At 45.7% G+C, this 13162-nt stretch overlaps 1 protein-coding gene across 2 annotated transcripts in view; it reads right to left on the bottom strand.

Annotated features, from left to right (window-relative positions):
• Positions 1 to 1127: 1127 nt before the first annotated feature.
• Positions 1128 to 13162, bottom strand: part of LOC115111488 (citron rho-interacting kinase-like) — a 78535-nt gene continuing 66500 nt past the window's right edge. For both annotated transcript variants that reach the window (XM_065011509.1, XM_065011508.1), the window contains exons 28-38: positions 8147 to 8227; positions 6885 to 7020; positions 6623 to 6762; positions 6409 to 6501; positions 6068 to 6176; positions 5719 to 5847; positions 5440 to 5520; positions 5211 to 5289; positions 4727 to 4900; positions 4094 to 4385; positions 1128 to 3935 (exon numbers count right to left, since the gene is read on the bottom strand). In XM_065011509.1, the coding sequence (XP_064867581.1) occupies positions 3912 to 3935; positions 4094 to 4385; positions 4727 to 4900; positions 5211 to 5289; positions 5440 to 5520; positions 5719 to 5847; positions 6068 to 6176; positions 6409 to 6501; positions 6623 to 6762; positions 6885 to 7020; positions 8147 to 8227 (1338 nt within the window). In that variant the 3' untranslated portion in view covers positions 1128 to 3911. The remainder of the gene's footprint in view (positions 3936 to 4093; positions 4386 to 4726; positions 4901 to 5210; positions 5290 to 5439; positions 5521 to 5718; positions 5848 to 6067; positions 6177 to 6408; positions 6502 to 6622; positions 6763 to 6884; positions 7021 to 8146; positions 8228 to 13162) is intronic.

The following is a 13162-nucleotide window of genomic DNA, read 5'->3' on the forward strand; positions in this document are numbered from 1 at the left end:
TGGAATTCCGAGTTGGATGACTGTTCACATAGATTTTTACCAGTCGGAACTAGTTTTTTTACGAGTTTCCAGTTGTTTTGAACACGGCATAAATTTAATTTGGCATTGTCACTTGTTTTCAGAGACCTAAATAAGCTTGAGGAGAGGCTATGGAAATGCATTAATTTACTCTGCCCATCACTTCAAATTAGGATGTCATGGATTGAACATGACATCACGTTCAATCCATCACAACCAGAGTTTAATAGGAAGTGGTGTAATGGTTGTCATGGGGTCACTAAGGGATGTGCTTTAGTCATGTTACTGTATCAGTGTCCTCCTGTGATGACAGGAACTCATTTACCAATGTGTCCTCATCTGCAGGATGGGTGAATTATTACCCAACACTGACTGCTTCTTTAGTAACTAACTTCCTTGAACATAATGAAACAGCCCTAAAATATGAAGTTGAGTCATACATGCATCACAATCTTTCCCTTTGAACATCCTCAACCACCATTGCGTCATGTCCTATATAAACCGAGGAAGTGCTGGATAGTACAAGGGGATGAAATGTATAGTACTGTGTCTCTGTGGAACATCCAGTGTTCTCTTAGCTGGTTAGCTCGGTTTTCTCCTGCTGAATTGAGAAGTCACTTATTTCATCTCTCTTCAATAAACTCCTCTCAGATACATTTTTGTAACATAAATAATATATTCAGATAAGTATATAGCGTTTAAGAAACGATGTATAGAAGAATCCTTTTATAGTGGCTTACCAAATTAGTCACCATAAACCTTTACATTTGTTTCTTTTGCTGATTGCTGAAAAAAAACGAATTTCAACCTGTTGGAAACAGGAATCTTTATTTTTTTAAGGAGGCATGTTCCTGTTTTGATGCTGCAGTGGTTTTCCATTTTATTGCGATCAGTACCTGTTTTCATTATTTATTGATGTTGTATTCTTGAATTGCTGTCTCAAATTTAGACAATTACATTGCCACAGGATAATCAGTGTTTATCAGTAGTGGATCTTAAGGGCCGTGAGAAAAGATGGCCCAAATCGATGAGATTCCCATGCACTGACAGAATGGTGGTCAGAAACAACAACCTAATACTATACCCCCACCTCCCACTCACATACGGTCACGCATACCCCACTCATATACAGTACATGTACACACTACCTCTACCATACAGACAGGAGCTCCACACACTCATACATGCACACAGATATTCTCACTGTGCTTGTAGTAGTTGATATTTGCTTTTCAGATGTTCGCCATCAATATTGGCCTTTTGTTATGAATGATTTGGGTTTTATGAGAATTAAATGTACAAATACAACCCTATACGATGTCAAATTATATCCTTCAAGACTGCCAATCATTAATAATGCCACTTGTCGTACTAGCAGGACACAAATGAATCGCGGGATTTCAGCAATTGTTATTATTCACAACTCTCTACCTGATCAGCAGACTGTGTGAAAGAGCCATGTATAGTTTGGACAGCCATCTTGTAAAACCATCTGAGGGCTTAGACCAAACTCTTGACTGTTGATCTCTTTCAATGACCCCCTGAATAGCTTATACTGTGTACATTTCAATGGCTGGACTAAGTGGTCCATAGCTTCAGATCTCAAAGCCATGTGGGTCTTTCTGGTCATACTTTCCCAAACTGAGGTTTGACATTGAGGGCTAACAACATTAGTTGTTTTGCATAGCATTTCAGTTAAAGTAGACACTGCCACAGAAATACATCAAACAATAAAGCTGAAAATGAGTCTGTTCTATTCAGTATTATGTCACCCACAGAAGGACTCATGAGGGATGAGCCTGTTTTTTATTTTGGTGCTGTTGTGGGGCATAGCTGGATATGATGATGGGAGTATGTGGAGGGGTTGGATTTACACATTGTCTGTCTGGAGGAGCCCTTACACTTTGTCCAGTTGGGTTTTTGAGTTATTTTGATCTTCTTTGGCTTTCATTTCTCTTCCCTCGTGTGATTTAAGAAGCTGTCCATCACGTAGTTCCCCATAGGAGGCATCCCTGCAATGGCCCAGGAATCCGGTGTAAATGCAAGTGTTTCCGAGCGTGTGTGTCAGAGGGAAACTGGTGCCAAGCAGTTCTTATACAGGTCTTTAACAAAGCAGTGGAGTCTGCTGAGAGACGGCTCATAATAATGGCCCGACCAGCGCAAATGGAATGGCATCAAATACATGGAAACCATGTGTTTAATCTATTTGAAACTATTCCCACTCCAGCTATTACCATGAGCCTGTCCTCCCCAATTAAGTTGCCACCAACCTCCTGTGTAATAAAGGGATAAATAATGTGCTTTTGATTTGTTTTCCTCCTTTACCGTTATCTTTAACAAGCACTTTCAACCTTCTCATGTATCGTCGGTCGCAGAGGACTTTGTAGCTGTTTCCTGTAACAGGACATGGCAGTTTCTTGTAACAACAAGTGCTCTTTTTGTTTAGAATGTTTATTTTTGTTTTGTTGAATTTACTTTAAAGAGCATTACATTGATGTAGAAATAAAGGAAAATAAAGTGGGCTATTTCCATTGGTTATTTGCTAGCCGGAATAGTTTCTCATGCAAAATGAAAATATGTAAGATGTATGGTACATATCTTGACACATTGCCAGGGTAGCTCAATCATCTTTAATGTATGTACAAAAACCTTTAGTTGTCTTGCAACAATGTATACTTATTGAATACAAATTCATGTGACTACATGACAGAAAAACACAAACCAAAAATTAAAAAAAAAAAGCAACTGCTGCTCTAAATGACTCATGCTCTTCTGATGTGACAAATGTAATATTTTATCAATTGAAATAGAAGCGATAGTAGTGACGAACCCTGAAGATTACTGGACTTCATAGTTAGTTCACTGCACCATAATAAGTAGCTGCAGGCAGCAGACTAATGGTCAGCCAGCTCCACTGCCTGCTGGTTCAAATCAAAGACTAAGATTATAGGCGTATTATTCTTCTTAGGCTACAAGTGTTCCTTGTATTAAATATACTTAACATGTATTTTGTCCATTAGTATGGTAAGACTAACTGTTATTAAACAATCATATGCAATTAGATATCAAAGTCCATTTAATAAAAAAGAAGACTGGTCATGTAGAAATAATGAATTTGGAATCCTGCACAGTTAGGGCTCTATTCAGTCTTTAAAGCTGAAGTGTTAGATTCCATGATAGAAATGTAAAGGTAATTTCAGATTGAGCCGACATGCAGCGTTTACCGTGAATGCAGTCTCCGCTAAACCACTAACATTGCTTATAAATTTCAATCATGCTGTAAAGCTGAATTTCTGCAATGCAGATTGACTAGAGCCCTTAATTTGAAGTTCAAAGTGAAAAGCTCATGAGTATTGCCTTCTCGGAACCCATATTATTTGTACAGTACATGGGTGATTAAATGTTGGCATGATTGACCGTCCAGAGAAAAGCAAAAATTACAGTATTGCATCTGGGATGATGAAGATGAGATTTTGAGATGAGATTTCTCTCCCTGCAACATCATTAGAAACACGTCCTTAAAAAATATAGACTTGGCTGTACCAGCCTACTATTCCCTTTTCGCTATAAAAACTGGAACAATATTTACAACTTTGATTTTAGTACTTATAAAGGTTTATATCCTCGACCCATTAGATCCACAGGGGTTCCCTGCTAATGCTGCTCTGTTGAACAACTATCTGCCATAGGACCATAGCAATGAATACACATATCAGAAAGGACAAGATTGTCAAAGGACATTTCCCCAGTGCAATAGTGTGTTGGCAAATGAATCCAGATTGCACTATATACAGGCGATGGGTTTTCTGGTTGGTCACCCTTAGATGGTGTAGCCATGTGCAGAGTGGACAGCGGGTCACACAGCTCCTCTCCTAAACCTCTCCTTGTGTTACTCACACAGACGACTGGTCCCACACCTAAAATACAGAGATAGATAGCCATAGAAACTCGGTCACAGAAGATCAACTCTACTCATATGTAGTACTGTACTATTGAGTGTGCCAGCTTTACAATCGATCATTTCAAAAAATTGGGCAGTCGATGTAATTGAGATTTTCCTAGTGTGGCTGTGTACCTTGTTGACAGGGGTGAGCTGTGTGCGGCGGTCAGAGCCGGAGTGGAGACGTTGGCGATCGTCAAACCTCCCAGGGGACCTCTCTCTGCGGCTGTCCAGTCTGGGGCCTGGGGACTTCTCTCTGTCCAGGGGGCGCGCCGGGGACTTGTCCCGCCGGAACTCAGTTCGGCCCTCCCGGAAGCGGTGTGGTGTGCTGGGCTCACGGTGAAGCCCCTCATGGCTGCTAGGACCCGAGGCCAGACGCTTGGAGATGTGCTCTGTGTATGTAGGTGGTCCTCTCTTACTGGGGCTGCTGTAGATGCCAGAGCAGAAGACAAATGTATGGAGACAAATAGGCTGTTGTTTCAGCTCAAATGAGACAAAAGTCAGATCGATAGAACCATGACTACAGATTTGGGCTTTAATTGAAACAATGGCTAAAATATATTTGGCTGCCAAACTTTTCTAAGTATCAGCAATGAAAACTCAAAACAGCAGGTGGCACTGTATACCCTTCCAACATTTAGCATTAAACTTATAACCCAGTGTTTTCCTTTGTTTACTTGTATGTGCAAGTACTACCCTTCACCATATAAGTAGTTGATGGTACAGGGCCATTAGCTAAAGGTTTAGAACAGAACAGGGAGAGCTCACCCACGGCTGGAGCCGGTCCTCTGCAACTCCCCAGACTCCCTGACCAGGTTGCCCTTGCAGCAGATGACCCGCAGCTTGTTCTGGTAGGAGGAGGCCAGGTAGATGGCCCCAGAAGAGATGGCTGGACCCAGGTAACGGGGGTTAGGGATGTCCAGGTGGGCTAGCACTGGAGGGCTACACACAGGTACATAGAGAGGCAGGGTTAGGATTAAGTCTGGAAATACACTACCCAATATTCAATTCAGTGAGTTGAGAGGAAGTAATAACATCATGCTTAATGGCCTACTGGACAAATAAATCAATAACGTCTGCCATTTAACACAATGGATGAATAGAACAATTAGCAGACAGGGAACATTATTGTACTATGTCTTATTCTCAATTTGTCTTATTGATTGTGGTTACATACTCAGATGGATACTGATGCATTTGTCATAATCAAGTTCTTATTGTGTAAGTTTATATTTCAGTCGTTTTCCTTTACCCAAGTGCAGCATGTCCCTGAACCTCGATCACATCCAAAGAGTTAAAATATGTCACAAACAGGTAGGGCTCTCTGTACGCTGTGCAAGAGCGAGAGGAAAGGGTTACATTACTAAAGGCATGGCACACACATTCGTAGCACGTCGTGACAATATTGCGTCAAATCCACCACAACGTATACCACTTTGTTAGAAATGTACTGTATGAAGACAAAGCTTTTCTATACACACCGAAGGCCAGGGGCAGACGACTCCATTTGATCTCTTCGGTGCGGCTCCTTCGTCCATATGCGTCTACAAACACTCCAAACTCTGTGACAGAACAATGGTGTAGAAGAATGCACCTTGGAATGTTTTACAATCATTCTGTGGGCAATATACAGTACATAGGTTGTGTGTGGGAAATACAACACACTATTTCTTCCAATATGTACAGTAAAACAGGTAATACAATATCACAGATGTTAAGATACATTTATTTAAATTGCAAAATGTCAAGGCAGATCTCACCATGGAAGCAGAGCAGGTACTCCTCCTTCTGCAAAGTGCTGGTGACCTGCATTATGGAGATGGGGAAGCTGTGGCAGGAGGAAGCAAACACCGCCGAGGCCAGAGACACATCCTTCTTATCCAGGAACTCTACAGGGGCGACACAGAATACAACACGCTTTCTGTCACAGATAAAGAAATGTCATGGAAATGATTTTGTGGCATCAACCTTTAAAATGTGCAGTAGAGTGGCTAATTTACATGTAGCACTTTTGGATTGGCAACCTTTCATTTCTTGGTACATATGAGTTCCAGTGGGTTTACTGAGAGAAACTGTACAGCAAAAAAAACCTCCAAAAAGCCCACTAACCCTCCAGAACATACTGCTTCATCTCAACCTCATAGAACTTGTTGGTGCCGATGATGATGCTGTAGTTGGTCAGGTGGAGGCAGCTGCAGGGCTCCAGAGTCTCTATCTCCTGATAGAGGGGTGGAGGAAAGAGGGCGTTAGGGGAGTAGTGAGGGAATACAACTGATTAACTGATAGGAGGAACAGATTTTCTTCAGGTACAGTTCAATATAAATGGGGTACATGTCTAGTCACTGTGAGCTGTCTTGAGGGTTAATTAAATGTCCTCTGTAACCAGAAAATGATGTGTTTATCATTCCATCTGATTATTTGTGTGTAGTGCACATTGAGGTGATACTCACCTTGCGAATGCAGAACTTGTTGAGGTTATCATTGTAACGCAGAATTGTAATCTTGTTCGGCATTGCAGCACAGATACAAGGCCCATTATCTATCTGTAGACAGACAAATTCACAACATCAGCCACACAGCTAGCATAAGGGATAAACATTTCTTCTGCCAAGGGATAACCAACTGAAACAATGTCCCCAAACCATTGAAAACCAGTGGACTTACTCTGCCTGCAGAGAAGAGGTGGCAGCCCTTGACCGTCTCAAAGATAAATGGTTCCAGTTCAGACTGGGCAGGCAGGTGTGACTGGGCCAGAGACTCCTTCACCTTTTTAATCTCCACCAGACATAGCGCCCTCTCATCCCCTACAGGCCAAACACAGACATGACACCTCTATTCAATTCAGTCTGACTGACAAATAAATTAGACAGTAGTAGACTATGTATATGTGCTGTTATCACTGGTGGAGTCAAGTCGGCTGTCTCACCAACAATCATCAGCAGCTTTTCATGTTCTTTCATGATGTGGATCTGGAAGACGGAGCCCAGGCCAGGGATGTGGGTCAGGGAGTTCTTGATCAGATTCAGGGCGTACAGACCCTCCTCAGAACCCACTAACACTATCTGTGGGAGGGGAGAGGCCAGACTCACACCACTGAGAGTGTATTGTACACTGTGGCACTACATGAAGTGCATATACAGTACCAGTTTGGACACACCGACTCATTCCAGGGTTTTTCTTTATTTTTACTGATTTTTACATTGGAATTATGTAGTAACTAAAAAAGTGTTAAACAAATTCTTCAAAGTAGCCACTCTCTGCCTTTATGACAGCTACAGTATTTCAAGGCCTACCTTCAAACTCAAGTGCCTCTTTGCTTGACATCATGGGAAAATCAAAAGAAATCAGCCAAGACCTCAGAAATAAATTGTAGACCTCCACAAGTCTGGTTCATCCTTGGGAGCAATTTCCAAAAACCTGAAAGTACCACGTTCATCTGTACAAACAATAGAACGCAAGTATAAACACCATGGGACCACGCAGCCATCATATAACTCAGGAAGGAGACGTGTTCTGTCTCCTAGAGATGAACGTACTTTGGTGAGAAAAGTACAAATCAATCTCAGAACATGACCATCGTTATGTTTGGAGGAAAAAGGGGGAGGCTTGCAAGCCGAAGAACACCATCCCAACCGTGAAGCACGGGGTTGGCAGCATCATGTTGTGGGGGTGCTTTGCTGCAGGAGGGACTGGGGCACTTCACAAAATAGATGGCATCATTAGAAAGGAAAATTAAGTGAATATATTGAAGCAATATCTCATGACATCAGTCAGGAAGTTAAAGCTTGGTCGCAAATGGGTGTTATGGACAATGACCCCAAGCATACTTTCAAAGTTGTGGCAAAATGGCTTAATGACAACAAAGTCAAGATATTGGAGTGGCCATCACAAAGCCCTGACCTCAATCCTATAGAAATTTTGTGGGCAGAACTGAAAAAGCGTGTGCGAGCAAGGAGGCCTACAAACCTGGTTACTACATGATTCCATATGTTATTTCATAGTTTTGATGTCTTCACTATTATTCTCCAGTGTAGAAAGCATTAAAAATAAAGAAAAATCCTGGAATGACTAGGTGTGTCCAGACTTTTGACTGGTACTGTGTGTTAACAACACAGGGAAAAAATGAATCTACCCATAACACTCAATGGCTGGTTGGCTGTTGCCCAATATATGCTTGCATTATATTACCTGGTCTGTGAGGGGGAGAGTACAGTTGATGTCAAGTCTGTCATCACCCTCCAGCTTCAGCAGAGAGTTCCCCAGCAGTTTCTGGTGGACAGGGGAGAAAAACAGAGGTCAGCAGGCTTAGCTTCAGTCAAGTGGGGAATCTGTCAGGGTTTGTATAGGAACAGAGAGAGAGGGGGTCATTTTGCAGGTAGGTTGGGGTGGAGATAGTGTATTAAAGAGAGGCAGTGTATTCTGGCAGAGTGAACAGGGGGTAGAGAGACAGTGTATTCTGGCAGAGTGAACACGGGGCAGAGAGACAGTGTATTAAAGAAAGGCAGTGTATCCTGGCAGAGTGAACAGAGGGCAGAGAGACAGTGTATTCTGGCAGAGTGAACAGGGGGCAGAGAGACTGTGTATCCTGGCAGAGTGAACAGGGGGTAGAGAGACAGTGTATCCTGGCAGAGTGAACAGGGGGCAGAGAGACTATGTATTCTGGCAGAGTGAACAGGGGCAGAGAGACAGTGTATCCTGGCAGAGTGAACAGGGGCAGAGAGACAGTGTATTCTGGCAGAGTGAACAGGGGCAGAGAGACAGTGTATTCTGGCAGAGTGAACAGGGGGCAGAGAGACTGTGTATCCTGGCAGAGTGAACAGGGGGTAGAGAGACAGTGTATCCTGGCAGAGTGAACAGGGGGCAGAGAGACTATGTATTCTGGCAGGGTGAACAGGGGCAGAGAGACAGTGTATTCTGGCAGAGTGAACAGGGGCAGAGAGACAGTGTATCCTGGCAGAGTGAACAGGGGGTAGAGAGACAGTGTATTCTGGCAGAGTGAACAGGGGGCAGAGAGACAGTGTATTCTGGCAGAGTGAACAGGGGCAGAGAGACAGTGTATTCTGGCAGAGTGAACAGGGGCAGAGAGACAGTGTATCCTGGCAGAGTGAACAAGGGGTAGAGAGACAGTGTATTCTGGCAGAGTGAACAGGGGGCAGAGAGACTATGTATTCTGGCAGAGTGAACAGGGGCAGAGAGACAGTGTATCCTGGCAGAGTGAACAGGGGCAGATAGACTGTGTATTCTGGCAGAGTGAACAGGGGGTAGAGAGACAGTGTATTCTGGCAGAGTGAACAGGGGCAGAGAGACAGTGTATCCTGGCACAGTGAACAGGGGGTAGAGAGACAGTGTATCCTGGCAGAGTAAACAGGGGGTAGAGAGACAGTGTATCCTGGCAGAGTGAACAGGGGGTAGAGAGACAGTGTATCCTGGCAGAGTGAACAGGGGGTAGAGAGACAGTGTATCCTGGCAGAGTGAACACAGGGTAGAGAGAAAGTGTATTCTGGCAGAGTGAACACATGGTAGAGAGACAGTGTATTCTGGTAGAGTGAACACATGGTAGAGAGACAGTGTATTCTGGTAGAGTGAACACATGGTAGAGAGACAGTGTATTCTGGTAGAGTGAACAGGGGGTAGAGAGACAGTGTATCCTGGCAGAGTGAACACAGGGTAGAGAGACAGTGTATCCTGGCAGAGTGAACAGGGGGTAGAGAGAAAGTGTATTCTGGTAGAGTGAACACATGGTAGAGAGACGGTGTATTCTGGTAGAGTGAACAGGGGGTAGAGAGACAGTGTATCCTGGCAGAGTGAACACAGGGTAGAGAGAAAGTGTATCCTGGCAGAGTGAACACAGGGTAGAGAGAAAGTGTATTCTGGTAGAGGGAACACATGGTAGAGAGACAGTGTATTCTGGCAGAGTGAACACATGGTAGAGAGACAGTGTATTCTGGTAGAGTGAACACATGGTAGAGAGACAGTATATTCTGGCAGAGACAGTGTATTCTGGCAGAGTGAACAGGGGGTAGAGAGAAAGTGTATTCTGGCAGAGTGAACACATGGTAGAGAGACAGTGTATTCTGGTAGAGTTAACACATGGTAGAGAGACAGTGTATTCTGGCAGAGTGAACAGGGGGTAGAGAGATAGTGTATTCTGGCAGAGACAGTGTATTCTGGCAGAGTGAACAGGGGGTAGAGAGAAAGTGTATCCTGGCAGAGTGAACAGGGGGTAGAGAGACAGTGTATTCCGGCAGAGTGAACAGGGGGCAGAGAGACAGTGTATTCTGGCAGAGTGAACAGGGGCAGAGAGACAGTGTATCCTGGCAGAGTGAACAGGGGCAGAGAGACAGTGTATCCTGGCAGAGTGAACAGGGGGTAGAGAGACAGTGTATTCTGGCAGAGTGAACAGGGGGCAGAGAGACAGTGTATTCTGGCAGAGTGAACAGGGGCAGAGAGACAGTGTATTCTGGCAGAGTGAACAGGGGGTAGAGAGACAGTGTATTCTGGCAGAGTGAACACTGGGCAGAGAGACAGTGTATTAAAGAAAGGCAGTGTATCCTGGCAGAGTGAACAGGGGGCAGAGAGACAGTGTATTCTGGCAGAGTGAACAGGGGGCAGAGAGACTGTGTATCCTGGCAGAGTGAACAGGGGGTAGAGAGACAGTGTATCCTGGCAGAGTGAACAGGGGGCAGAGAGACTATGTATTCTGGCAGGGTGAACAGGGGCAGAGAGACAGTGTATTCTGGCAGAGTGAACAGGGGCAGAGAGACAGTGTATCCTGGCAGAGTGAACAGGGGGTAGAGAGACAGTGTATTCTGGCAGAGTGAACAGGGGGCAGAGAGACAGTGTATTCTGGCAGAGTGAACAGGGGCAGAGAGACAGTGTATTCTGGCAGAGTGAACAGGGGCAGAGAGACAGTGTATCCTGGCAGAGTGAACAAGGGGTAGAGAGACAGTGTATTCTGGCAGAGTGAACAGGGGGCAGAGAGACTATGTATTCTGGCAGAGTGAACAGGGGCAGAGAGACAGTGTATCCTGGCAGAGTGAACAGGGGCAGATAGACTGTGTATTCTGGCATTCTGGCAGAGTGAACAGGGGGTAGAGAGACAGTGTATTCTGGCAGAGTGAACAGGGGCAGAGAGACAGTGTATCCTGGCACAGTGAACAGGGGGTAGAGAGACAGTGTATTCTGGCAGAGTGAACAGGGGGTAGAGAGCCTGTGTGTCCTGGCAGAGTGAACAGGGGGCAGAGAGACTGTGTATTCTGGCAGAGTGAACAGGGGGCAGAGAGACTGTGTATCCTGGCAGAGTGAACAGGGGGTAGAGAGACAGTGTATTCTGGCAGAGTGAACAGGGGGTAGAGAGACAGTGTATTCTGGCAGAGTGAACACTGGGCAGAGAGACAGTGTATTAAAGAAAGGTAGTGTATCCTGGCAGAGTGAACAGGGGCAGAGAGACAGTGTATTCTGGCAGAGTGAACAGGGGGCAGAGAGACTGTGTATCCTGGCAGAGTGAACAGGGGGTAGAGAGACAGTGTATTCTGGCAGAGTGAACAGGGGGTAGAGAGCCTGTGTATCCTGGCAGAGTGAACAGGGGGCAGAGAGACTGTGTATTCTGGCAGAGTGAACAGGGGGCAGAGAGACTGTGTATCCTGGCAGAGTGAACAGGGGCAGAGAGACAGTGTATCCTGACAGAGTGAACAGGGGCAGATAGACTGTGTATTCTGGCATTCTGGCAGAGTGAACAGGGGGTAGAGAGACAGTGTATTCTGGCAGAGTGAACAGGGGCAGAGAGACAGTGTATCCTGGCACAGTGAACAGGGGGTAGAGAGACAGTGTATTCTGGCAGAGTGAACAGGGGGTAGAGAGCCTGTGTATCCTGGCAGAGTGAACAGGGGGCAGAGAGACTGTGTATTCTGGCAGAGTGAACAGGGGGCAGAGAGACTGTGTATCCTGGCAGAGTGAACAGGGGGTAGAGAGACAGTGTATTCTGGCAGAGTGAACAGGGGGCAGAGAGACAGTGTATTCTGGCAGAGTGAACAGGGGGTAGAGAGACAGTGTATTCTGGCAGAGTGAACAGGGGGTAGAGAGACAGTGTATTCTGGCAGAGTGAACAGGGGGCAGAGAGACAGTGTATTCTGGCAGAGTGAACAGGGGGCAGAGAGACTGTGTATCCTGGCAGAGTGAACAGGGGGTAGAGAGACAGTGTATCCTGGCAGAGTGAACAGGGGGCAGAGAGACTATGTATTCTGGCAGGGTGAACAGGGGCAGAGAGACAGTGTATTCTGGCAGAGTGAACAGGGGCAGAGAGACAGTGTATCCTGGCAGAGTGAACAGGGGGTAGAGAGACAGTGTATTCTGGCAGAGTGAACAGGGGGCAGAGAGACAGTGTATTCTGGCAGAGTGAACAGGGGCAGAGAGACAGTGTATTCTGGCAGAGTGAACAGGGGCAGAGAGACAGTGTATTCTGGCAGAGTGAACAGGGGCAGAGAGACAGTGTATCCTGGCAGAGTGAACAGGGGCAGAGAGACAGTGTATCCTGGCAGAGTGAACAAGGGGTAGAGAGACAGTGTATTCTGGCAGAGTGAACAGGGGGCAGAGAGACTATGTATTCTGGCAGAGTGAACAGGGGCAGAGAGACAGTGTATCCTGGCAGAGTGAACAGGGGCAGATAGACTGTGTATTCTGGCATTCTGGCAGAGTGAACAGGGGGTAGAGAGACAGTGTATTCTGGCAGAGTGAACAGGGGCAGAGAGACAGTGTATCCTGGCACAGTGAACAGGGGGTAGAGAGACAGTGTATTCTGGCAGAGTGAACAGGGGGTAGAGAGCCTGTGTGTCCTGGCAGAGTGAACAGGGGGCAGAGAGACTGTGTATTCTGGCAGAGTGAACAGGGGGCAGAGAGACTGTGTATCCTGGCAGAGTGAACAGGGGGTAGAGAGACAGTGTATTCTGGCAGAGTGAACAGGGGGTAGAGAGACAGTGTATTCTGGCAGAGTGAACACTGGGCAGAGAGACAGTGTATTAAAGAAAGGCAGTGTATCCTGGCAGAGTGAACAGGGGGCAGAGAGACAGTGTATTCTGGCAGAGTGAACAGGGGGCAGAGAGACTGTGTATCCTGGCAGAGTGAACAGGGGGTAGAGAGACAGTGTATTCTGGCAGAGTGAACAGGGGGTAGAGAGCCTGTGTATCCTGGCAGAGTGAACAGGGGGCA

The sequence above is a fragment of the Oncorhynchus nerka genome, linkage group LG27 (assembly GCF_034236695.1).
Source record: "Oncorhynchus nerka isolate Pitt River linkage group LG27, Oner_Uvic_2.0, whole genome shotgun sequence".
Lineage (NCBI taxonomy): Eukaryota > Metazoa > Chordata > Actinopteri > Salmoniformes > Salmonidae > Oncorhynchus > Oncorhynchus nerka.